Here is a 12179-nt window from a genome sequence, read left to right as displayed (position 1 = left end):
TTGAAACTGCTATCAGGATTTCAGTCGACACCAACGCTGGTGATTCTTCTGCACAGCAGGACAAAAAACATGTTGTGTGTTTCATTGAGAGCTGTTTATTTTCCTATCTCAGCTATCGTCAGCGACACTGAAGTGTAAAAATGCTAGTTTGAAATAACACGCCAGCAGGGTTTGACATAAGCGATGGCTCGATGGTAAATGAGTCAGACGGCCAGTAAAAGAGTATGTCGGTTGATTTTATCTGGAAAAGTCCATTCATAAAACATTCGGGGCCGTGGCCTCAGACGGCCAGGCCTAACGACACCGTTATGCGACATAAAGCGGAACCTTTACACTCACCTGGGTTAAGAAAGCTGCCGTCAGTGAGACAGGCCGACCATGTCGCTCTTAAAATCACTGGCTGCTTCTGTTTTCATATTTCTTTATTAATATTTACGCACACGGATGAGGCAGATCGAGACAGTTTGTCCATCTAGGCGACTGGCTCACATCCCTCACTGCATTTTCTCCAATTTCTCCAAATGTATGTAGAAGCTACACACTTAGCAGTAACATAGCATGAAGAATAGAGCCACATGGCACTCAAGTCACATTTAATTTTATATATATATATTAACAAAAACAGTTCAAGTGGGTGAAACATAGGCAATGGGCTGCACCCGCCATGTTGTCCCAAAGAAGTGGACCATAACTAAAAAATATCACAAAATGTGTGTTTTCTGGTGTGTGTGTAGCAATGTACAATGTGCATGGTTGTCATTTTTCCGAAATGAAAGTCTTAATTTTGTCACAGTTCAGCTCCACACCCTCCTCACTCTACTTGTCAGTCACTCCCTCCTCATCAGTCTAAACTCCCTTCACCTGTTCACTCACCTGCCTCTGATCAGTAATCAAGCCCCAATATAGACTCCTGCCTCCCAGACACATTTGCCAGATTGTTCTTCGGTTTTCCATGCCAGACTCTCCAGCACACTCTCACAGACTGATCTCCTGTTACCGACCCTGCCTGCCCCTGTTCTACCCATCTTGCCTGACTCCCAGTAAACCCACTAGCCTTCTGATCCTGACCCAGTTTAAACTCTGTCTGCTGTTGTCGAAGTTTGTAATAAAAGGTCAAAGATCCCTGGAATCCTGTGTGTTGCAGTTGGGTCCATTTACAAATTTCTTTCTAACCGAAATGCATGATACAACGATACCGTACGTCTCTGAAGTAATTAATTATTCTGAAGGATAATTAACCCTAAAATATAGCACAGACTCACTGTAACACGTGGTCACTGAGTCGTCAGCAAGGAAGTGAAATGATGCAATAAATAGCAACAATGTTTCTATAATCAGGAAGATGTCTAATCTACTGTATGAGTTCCTACAAATAGTTCCCACACAAGAGTGCCTAATTTGTAATCAGCACAACTGCTCAGTGCTGATAAAGTACAAAAAGATTATCCGTGAATACCTTTCATTCTTTCTGCTTTTTTTTTTTTTCTTCCTCCCACTGAATGAAGCCAGGGATTTCAACAAAGTGCTGCTATTTAAATCAATACATTCCTCATTACAGAATGATGAATATTTCATCAGCGAGACTATTACTTCAAATGAATAATTTAACTGTGTTATATCAGTCAGGGTTGGGGGTTCAGTTGGTACCCTGGTCCCTCAGCTTTTAAACCCAACCACTTATTATGAAGCTCCGCGCAACCCAACCAAAAAAGGTCCAGGATCAGGTTCAGAGATTATTCTCTCTATAAATGCCAGGGTAGCAGTTCAAACCACTGACAGTAAAGGTATCCTCAGCTCCAATTAGCCATGATATACATCTACTCTGTATCGAGAGCGTTTCTCTTTATTATAATGAGTTCCTTGCATGGCTAAGTCTTTTACGGATGTATGGCTTTTGTGCTCATTATACCAAAAATCTCTCATGACCTAAAGCAGTAATCTCATCAAATATTCAAAGGAGTGAATGTGTGTGGCAGTGGAGCAATTTCTGTGCATTCTGGTTTGCATTCACTGTTTGCAAATTAATATTTTTCAGATTGAAGATTTGAATAAAACATAACTCGGCTGCAATTTTGATAAGCGATCATCCAGATTACTGACATTGGATAAGGATATCTTAAAGTTTGTAGCCAGGTCACTTTCAATGAACATGATTGGTTTCACTGTACATTACAAATAATGTGTTGCGTAAAGAGCATTTTATGTACAGTTGCAATAAACTAATACAGGGGGGTTTGGATACGTGGAGGGTTTAATACCTCGTGGGACTTTGACATGAGACAGCTTTTGGCATCCTGCTACCAACAGTCAACATCGTCTTCTTTTAAACATGAAAGCATTAATTCAACATTAACCTTAAGCTGTGTATGTGTCTAACCAAACCTTAGCCATAGCTGTGGCAGATGTTTACTTCCTGTCTCTTATTTCTCTTCTTAGTAGTGTGTGTGAGTAAACCCTCTATATGTGTGTCTGTGTAGATATTGGGTTTATGTCTAAATATGTTTCTTTCTCTTTATTGTTATGCCACTGTGTTGCATATGCTGGATGTTCATTTTGTATTTATGTATTGCCTCTCTTCTCTTTCCTTTTGTCTTTGAAACATAAAGCAAATTGAGTTTCTCTGTGATGAAAGTGTGCTCTATAAATACAGCTGCCTGGCCTTCTTGCCCCCTTTTCCCACCCTTTCTCCATTTTCTCTGTAGTGTCAACTCATGCGCCGTAGAACCTCTCCGTAATGAAACGAAGGTTTAAAGCAGAGAATTTAGATTGAAGATTTAAAAACGAAAATCTCTGAGTAATCGTTTAAGCCCTCAACTGCAGCACCGCCGCGTCGTACCAGCAGCATATTCTGGTACCCTAAACATGGGCCGCAGCGCGGCGATGCTTCAGAAAGCACCTCTTTATTATCGGTGACATCAGATTCAGTATCATACATTAAGAATGGAGTGAGTAGATTTTAACCTTCCGGATTTCCATGGGGGAACGGGGATGAATCCACTTACCCCCCTCTGAACTTCATCAAAACGGAGATAAGAGTTCTTTCAAGTGTTGAGCTGTGCTGGGTATTAAGTAACACAAGGTCAAATCCAGTGTTCATGTAAGATTATGGAAATGTCAGTCTTCTCCCTTCCTCCCAGAGAGCACGCTGGTTTAGTTGCGTGTGTTGATTGTAGGCGAAGCCCCTATTTCCGTCACACGACTGCTCGTTTTGTAGTCTTTCACTCACTCAGGTTATAATTTCTGTGTAATTGCGTCCATTAGCGTGAACGGCTCTTGTGGAGCTCGAGTGTGTAATGACATATTGTGAGCGCAGATAGCAGAGGACGAGCGTCGCGAGCTCTGCGAGCTCTGCAATCTCCCCTCTTCAAAAAAAAGGGCCGCACCGGCTCTCTGCATATGAGCCGTTTATCCAGTTAATTCATCAGTGTCGATGCACAAAAAAAAAATGTATCTGCAGACATGTGGTATCTTTATCCTTTTGGGGGGAGAGCGTGGGCCGAGGTGGATGAAATAGATGCCTCACACTCACGCAGCATTTTAATCACAGCAGTGGTCGAGGGTGTCGCATTTTTTGTATTCATTACGTCGTACTCATTTAATCTCTGTCCTCTCTGTGACGCTCCTAGAGTTGATCCCTTCTTATTTCCTTCAGAATTAAAACTGTCAGGAGTATCATCCTCCAAACAAACCTGCATCTTAACTATGGCATTCCTTCTTTTTGCTCTAATGTGGAACACATGTTTATTGTTTAGCATCAGGTATTGACTTGAAAAGGCTCAAAAGGCGGCTGTAAAAAAAGTCAGCAGTTTCCACCTTTTCTAAAGAACATCAACTTCTAGGTTTCCGCTAGCCATCAAAAAGGTCACGGAAAAGGTCACGGAAACATCTCAAACCTGCCCTGCAGCGCTATACACTTCCTGTCCACCTGTAAAGCTCACTATGTCATCATGATTCCATCAGAACGTGGCCTTTATTGGCCGCAATAGTGTTTCACATCAAAGCAATATTCTGGTATCTTTTCACAAAGCCGTTGTAATAGAATACCTTTTAAATAATTCTTTTGTGAGGGAAAATGGTCAGTTCGGCAAGTGAGCAGAGACGACTTTTAGAAGCCTTCATCTATGTGAAATAGTGAGCTTCATCAGACACATGTACTTCTTCTGGAGTACAGGTCTTCTTCAACCCTCCATCTAAACAAATACAAGTGTCTAAAACAATTTTAAAAAGCCATGTCATTCTCCGTCTCAGAATCTGACCTTTGAGCGTCTCAACCAATGCATTTAGCATTGCTGGCAAATCTGTTCATATCCTCTGTAACAGTATGTCCTCCCAGACTGCACTGATAGCGGCGGAAGTAACTTATCTGGATCTATCTCTCCCCGGATCCTCCCCCTATCTCTCCATCCTCTGTCCGAGAGACCTGCTGAATGACAAACCGTACTGTTCTCTGTGGATCAATGGCTCATAAGTATAAACCAATTTCCTTTACAAACGGCACTCTGGGAAATAAACAGACACGCTGCCTCGGGAGCCTGACACTGCATGAGCTGCGGAAGTCTCATTATTCATTTTAATGCTGTGGAACTTTGGATGATACGCCAAACTTCTTAGATTAGGTTAAAAATAAATAAAAAATCTTGCAAAAACTACAGAGTCGGAATTATGTTTCATGCTCGAGGCAGCGAGAGAAATAACAGATAAAAGCACTGCTTCTTACAGAGGATCTCACCAGAAATAAGCTGCGGTTACATGTTTATAATCATCTCATTAATTAAAGAATTATGTTCCATGCCAACTCTTTTCCAAAGTTTGATATTGATTTTCTTCCAGGAATCCATTTGTCTCCACTCATTTCTCTCTAGCGCGAGAATAAAGTGTCAGAGATTTTAGATGGGCACAGTTCTTTGTGATAAGGGAGCAGAAACGGTGTTGATGCCTTCAAGGATGCTCTGACATTTGATAGCTGTACATAAATCTTTTAATATAAAAAAAACCAATACATTTATGTCCTCCTCTTCACAGCGGTCTCCCTTGTTTAGCCATTTTCAGTTGGACGTTCTGACAATATAGCCGATCAGTGCAGCGCTCTCCGATCTGTCTACAAGCTGTTATGGAGTATTGAAGAGTCCTTGAATGCACCACCACGGAGAGCTTTGAAAACGGCCGCAATACAGCACCGAACAATGTCTGCGCGGAAGATGAATCTCATTCATAAAGTACCGGTAGCACAATATTGAATCAAAATGAAGCTCCCCACGAGACTGCTGTGGCAGAGATGTTTTGCTGCTCTTTGTCAGTTTGTTTAGCTGTTACGTTCAATTTAGCCCCTTCTGGATTCCTGCTGAATATATTAGAGTTATACAAAAGCAAAAATACTAAATACACACAATAGTCAAATGGCTGAAAGGGGCTGAAAATTCTGAGAACAAAACACTGTAAGAAAATCTATCAACGTGCGATGGAATAGAGAGATACACAATAGCAATGAGATTAACCCTCCACAACACTGAATAATACAATTAGAGCAGATTACACAGCAAAATTGGTAGTGTTAATTGGTGTTAATTTTCCAGTGACACATATTTTGAGTTGATCAGTGTTGATTTGGGTGTTCCTTTAGCACTTGCAGTGCTGAAATAGCTTTGGGGGCGGAGTTCTTGCCGCGAGTTAAGGTAAAGCTCTCCTGTGAGTTACTTACACATCCGGTTGTAAGGCGCACTTTCTTCTTGAACTCAAGGTGAAGAAAACTCGGTGTCCGGAATATACTATTTCAGAAGGTAAGAACAAATATATTTACTTAACCAGGCTGTTTATCTTCATATGAAATGATGTGTTAACGTCAAGTGTGGTGTGACGTGATGTATGTCATTGTAGCTGGTGGCTAATAGCTAACTAGCTAATACAAATTTAGGTTAAGATGTTAGCTAGCAAGCAGTTCACTTCGTCAATTAAGGGGCATTTTCTCTGGTAGAACGTCAAATGTATTGCTTCGCTAAGTGTGTTTCAATGTTATTCAGATGGCCAAAGTTAAATGGTTTTGCTATTCGGAAGTGAATTATTGTCAATGTAATATAGCTAATATAGCTAACGTTCAATGTTAGCTAACGTTAAAAATCAGTCAATATGTCTGGTGAACACTGGTGTCCAAACCGGCCGAGCATATTTAATTACAGGCCAAAATAATAAATAGCCTTTTGTATTTCAGTACATTTCTTTGAGAATATGTATGCCACATTATTTTGCAATCATAAATGTGACTATCCACCATGACAGGACAGAAACGGGAGTTTCGCGGCACTGCCGTCTCAGGACTTTACGTTACTAGTTTCGCGGCACTGCTTACCACCATACAGAACAGAACTTAGTTAAACCATCTCTTGCATTTCACTGGTGTTTCGTTCACCGCCTTTATCGCAGTACAGGGCATCTCAACAAAGCTTACGTGCGCGGGTGTGTGCCAAACTGCGACACTGACAATAGAGGAGCAGCGCCTGCCTAATTGATACTAAAACGGTAATTGTAGACTCTGCATCTCTCAGAGACTGTATAGGTTCAAACATTTACTTATAGCCTGTAACTTTAGCCACTTGTTTGACTTGAGATATGTTTCATAACTCCTTGCCTGGAGAAAGTTGAACAGCTAGCTTCTTCCACTGTGTGCAGTTTCTGCAAGATGTCATCATGCTGCTGAAGGTGAAATACCAGAGTACCTAGAAGTACATCCGATTACAGCTTGGTTTCACCTATATGGAATTCATCAATGAAGGTGAGTAACATCTTGTGTAAAATAAAAAGTTTTTAAATTGCCTTATCTGGATTCTCTTGGTTGCTTAGCTAAAAATCCAAGTGTTGCCACAACTGGAAAACAGTTTGTCTGCCATTACAGCTATAAACATTAGTAGACGGCTGATGATGCTTTTAGTTTTCAACTTGCTTATGAAAGTTAGTTTTGTTTTGTACACTACAATGTTGGTAATGGCTACAATGCAACATCATAATACTGCTGTTAAGTCGAAGCATGCAATTTCAGATACGTTTTATAGATAATATGGTTCATCAGTCAGTTATTATGTGCAGTTAAAACCTGTTTGTTATCTTTATCTGTTGTCATGCTCATCATCCTGTAGTCAAAAACAGGTTTGGGCTCCATGATGCAGCTGAACTTCACATTTTTGATGAAACTGACACAGAAGACATCCTTCTTGAACTGATAGAGTCCAATCCAGACTTATGCCTGACAGTGCGTGACAGCATTTCAGATGAAGGTAGGTTTCATTATTAAATCTGTTGTAATCAATGCTCAGTTTTTCTGCTGTGAAGCCTTTTATGTTGCTGACTGTCTGACTACAGTGACAAAGTAGATGAACAAAGAAACAATATTGCAGCAAAAGACAGATCTACATCCAATTGCCAAAACAGTTTGAAAATTTTGGTTTGGTTGTAATTGTCCCAAGCTTGTGATACCCAAGGTCACAGTTTACTATGTTTAAAAATGGTGACTTCCAGTAATTTTATCTCATATCACAAATAATCTCTAATAGTGGCTGTGCCACCCCGGAATGGCACATTTCTATCGGGTAACTGGATATATTTTATTAATAATGTTTTTCCTTTTAAAAAAAAAAAAGAAGATTTTTCTCCTTTAGATCATTCAACACCATCTTCTCTCACGGATACCATGTCACTTTCTTCAAGTGACAATGACCTCTCCAGTCAAAGACAAAGGGGTAGTTTGACAGGCAGAAATATATCCAGCTCTGGCGTCATGAACAGGTCTACCACAGAGGTTTCGGATTCAGAGGCTGCAAAGAGGTACTTGAGAGCAGTAGATGTTAGTTACAATTTATACTCGCAATATCATCAAGAAAATTGTTAAACTGAATTAAGATTCTCACCAATCGGAGTATAATGACATTTAGAATGGTGAAAGCCAGATTGAGAAAGTTAAGAAACTTAATTTCGTGTCAAGTAAAAAATTAACACAGGGTTTAGCTGTTGCGTAGCTTTGTATTGTGTAACTCTTCTTGCTCACGAAACCTGGAGGTGAGGATGTCCTCGAAGAGTACAAGTCCGAAAATTCACTGAAGCACCGCACCCGTAGACAGCTTGTCAACATATTGGCTAGCCATATGACGGAAATGCATGGGTAAGTGTTTCTTCAATAAATTGTAGAATTTTAAACCATTTCAGACTGAAAGGGTTTATATTAAGAAGGAATGTAATTCATTTTCAGAATGCATGGCAGGGAATTAACAAAGGTGGTTAACTATAGTTATTGGGGGAATTTCAATTTCATGTTTTTTTTTTTTTTTTATCGTCTTTGCTCTAAAGGAGGATTCCTTCCCGTAACCAGAAGGAGAAGTTTGTCCTGGGAATCATTACACTCTTTCCTTCGCTGAAGGATCCCTTTTCTCCAAAGGGCTATGTAAGTTTTTAAAAAGGATTACTTCCAGAATACACACCGGTTTTACAGACTAGAGTTTTGCACAAAAACTTTTTTTCTTCAAAACATCAAAAGACTGGATATACAACTGGATATACACACAAAATATTCTATATATTGATTTGATTGGCATTGTTATGAAGTCATTCATTCACAATCCCATAATTGCCTTTTTATATAAGATCAATGAGTGACCTTTGTAATTTCATATTTTTTAAATAACTTAACAGGAGCACTTCTATGATGGGGAAAAAGGCACAGGATATTTAGCATGGCGCCTCAAGACCATGACCAGGAATAAATACCAACAGCCAGTCAAGGCAGCCACAGAGCCTCAAGCACAGGGACCAAACGCCGAAGATCAGCAGCCACAGAGCCTCAGCAGCTTGATGGAGATGCCTGTAGGGAGGCTGTATCATTTCTTGTTCACTCTCCTGATGAAACGTGTTTCAGAAGATGAAGATGACCTTGCAACATCGCCAGGACCTAGTGCATGACCCGCTGAGAACCACGGATGTCTTAAAAACATTTCCACGTTTTTTAGATGTCAAAGGACTAGTGAGTTGTGCTTATCTTTTATTTAAACTCTAGTCCTTTAATTTGGGTGGATGTAAGTAGTTTACCGTGCACACACCATTCGCTTGATTTTCTTCTCTTTGTTTTTGCATCTATGTATGATCAACAGCTGAATCAAGACTTCCTGCTGCTGTTTGGTGCTGAAACAGCTTCCAAGATGCTTGAGAAGTGGGATACAGCATTCAAGCCCAAGGTTATCAAAGAGGCCAAACACCTGACTCAGTCAACTGAGCTGTGCCAACTTCTGACAGCTGCTGAAAACCTTTCAGAGAACGATCACACCAGTAAGCTACATGATATCCTTGGTTTATTTAATAAATGACTGATGCTATTAACTTTGTGTATTCCAAGTACATACTAATGACTTGTTTTGTCTCATTTACTCCTGGTAGACTGGGACAGTGACATGGCTTCTCTGCTGCTCCTTCTCCATCTCTTGCCACCCACAGCTGGACCGAAGAGGATCAAAGTAAGTCCCAGTGACGCAGTGGGCAAAATGTTACACTTTCACAAGGTATGTATCATCTGTTTAAATCCCACAAGCCAGTTTTTCAGTTATATTAACTCAATTAAAAAGAGATTTAAGTTTGCAAAAAAGAACTCTTCTGAATGTCTCAATATTGCAAACTTTACAATTCCTCAACAGCGAGGACTTTTTGGACACACAAGAGCAACTCAACTTTTCTTTTGTATAAACCGACCCAGGTATGCAGTGAGCAGTTGAAAACTTGTTAACTCATCCCTCTCCTATGCTACTTTAAAGTGATAATTCAGATTCTTACGCACACTTCACAGGGAGTGTGTTCCTTTTTAAAAATGAACTGGGACTTCATTTGGGAGGAACACACTCCCAGTGAAGCTCACATTTTAGCAACACGTGGGCAGGTGACTGGTCAAACTGGAGGATCTATTAAACTCTCATGGAACAAGTACCACTGCATGGCTCAGATCCTGAGCTTCCACTCTAAGGTGTTCATGTTATTCTGTTTTTCAGTCATGCTGCAGCATCGTTGAACACCTGCAGGGAAGAGAGGCTAAACAACCATACATCCTTGCTGTTGGCCGAACCAAAAACAGAATTGATGCCTTCTACATCGTTGTGGACAAACAGCTCATCCCCTGCCAAGCCACCAGCTTGTTGGGTGCTTTTGATGAACTGTTTAAATCCCACTACGTGTTCAACCTGTCTTATGATGAAACCCTGGTCCAGCTCTTCACTTTCATGCAGACAACAGTCTACAACATCGATATTACAACAACAGATGAGTCCATGAGTTCTGGGCAAAAGTCTTACACGTGGTTTAAAAAATGCTAAAGTGTTTCATTTGTCAAGCTGTACATGCGGCCTGCCAGGACTTGATAATTTAAGAATGGATCACATTTTCTATCCTAGCACCAGGTTTAAGTTGGTTTGTGCACAGGAACGTTGTAGGCGTCAGTTTTCAACTTATTCTCGTTTAAAAAAAACATTTAATTAGAGTTCATGAGAGGAATATTTGTCAAAGTGGTGATGCAGCAAACTCTTGAGTCATTTCAAGCAAATTTTCACAGTCAACAAGATACTACAGAAGCTGTTGTAACAAGTGCCACGCAGAGCCCAGAGGCTGGGTGTTCTGAGGACAATGCATCAGGTCTTTACAGAGAAAACACAAGAAATATTTGCGAGTCAATTATTTCTAAACTCCAAGGTAGCGGTGTGGTTTCAACAATTGTTAGTGATTTGGAAGAACTTGCTACTGGGCTGCACTCTCAATTTAAGCATGATGTACTGTCTGCTGTGCCTCAAGATCTACATTAGAAGAAGGTCTTGTGAATTTCGAAAACCCATTTGTTAACTTTAATACTGAAACAAAAAGAATGAAATATTTCAATGAGAAATGGGGGGTTGTGGAGCCAGTAGAAGTAATGTTAGGAGTTCAATTGGATACCAGGCGAAGTAAACAAACCGGTACTTATGACCAAGTCCCAGTGAAAGACACTTTTGTTTACATTCCAATTTTGGAAACAATCAAATTCATGTGCCGCAATTCTGGTATTTGTAAACTGCTTGGGGAGCCTTGTGTATCAAAAACTGATGGATATGAAGACTTCTGCGATGGAAATTACTTCAAGGCACATCCTTTGTTCTCTAAACAACAAACGTCTTTACAAATTCAGATGTACTATGATGACTTTGAAACGGCTAACCCGCTGGGTTCAAAACGTGGCGTTCACAAAATAGGGGCTCTCTATTTTGTCCTCAGAAATCTGCCGCCAAAGTTTAACTCTGCTTTGATGAACATTCATTTGGTTGCACTGTTTCATACTGAAGATTTGAAAAAATATATGCTTTGATCCTATTCTGCAACCTCTGATTAATGACATCAAAACACTGGAGAGTCACGACCTTGATTTGCCTTTCTCCACTGAAAAAGTCCATGGCACTATATGTCAGATAACTGGGGACAATTTAGGGATGCATGGAATTCTGGGTTTTACAGAGTCTTTTAGTGGACATTATTTCTGTCGTTTGTGTCTGATTGAAAAAGCTGATGCACAGAATGTTTGCAATGAGGATGACCCTAAGATAATCTTGCGTGGAAAAGAGCTTTTTGAAATGAGTTGCAATCAGACCCACAGAAGTTATCCGTGTTTGGTTTAAAGAGAAATTCAACTCTTAACGGCCTTCAGTTTTTTCATGTTTACCACAATTTTTCTTTGGACATAATGCATGACATTCTTGAAGGGGTGGCTCAGTATGAGATGAAGTTATTGTTGGAGTATCTCTCAGAAAATGTTTTGTCGACTTGACATGTTCTCAAGGATTTGTGCTTTTGACTATGGGTACTTGGAGCGCAAAAATCACCCTACAAGGATTAACTTGGACAGTAGTGGCAATAACATAGGACTCAATTCCACTCAGACTCTTTGTCTGGTAAGGAACATTCCTTTGCTTTTTGGTGACATTGTGCCTGAAGGAAACCAAAACTGGACTTTGCTGCTGCTTTTACTGCAGATAATGATATTTTCTCCATCTGTTACACTAGGCATGACTGTACATTTAAAGCATTTAATAATGGAACACCATGAATTGTTCAAACTGTTGTATCCACATAGAAACCTGTTCCCTAAACATCACTTTATGATACATTACCCGGCTTGTATGAGGAAAAATAGGACC

At 40.2% G+C, this 12179-nt stretch overlaps 1 protein-coding gene across 1 annotated transcript; it reads left to right on the top strand.

Moving 5' to 3' along the window:
- The first annotated feature begins 6747 nt into the window (after positions 1-6747).
- On the top strand, positions 6748-10334 carry LOC116387602 (uncharacterized). The gene is made up of 6 exons (XM_031854863.1): positions 6748-6766; positions 8044-8146; positions 8332-8425; positions 9129-9303; positions 9469-9533; positions 10014-10334. The coding sequence occupies exons 1-6, from the start codon at positions 6748-6750 to the stop codon at positions 10332-10334; spliced, it is 777 nt and encodes a 258-aa protein (XP_031710723.1).
- The last annotated feature ends 1845 nt before the right edge of the window (positions 10335-12179 follow it).

Source organism: Anarrhichthys ocellatus, unplaced genomic scaffold (genome assembly GCF_004355925.1).
Source record: "Anarrhichthys ocellatus isolate YVR2014 unplaced genomic scaffold, GSC_Weel_1.0 scaffold15, whole genome shotgun sequence".
NCBI lineage: Eukaryota > Metazoa > Chordata > Actinopteri > Perciformes > Anarhichadidae > Anarrhichthys > Anarrhichthys ocellatus.
This window is presented reverse-complemented; position numbering and strand designations above follow the sequence as displayed.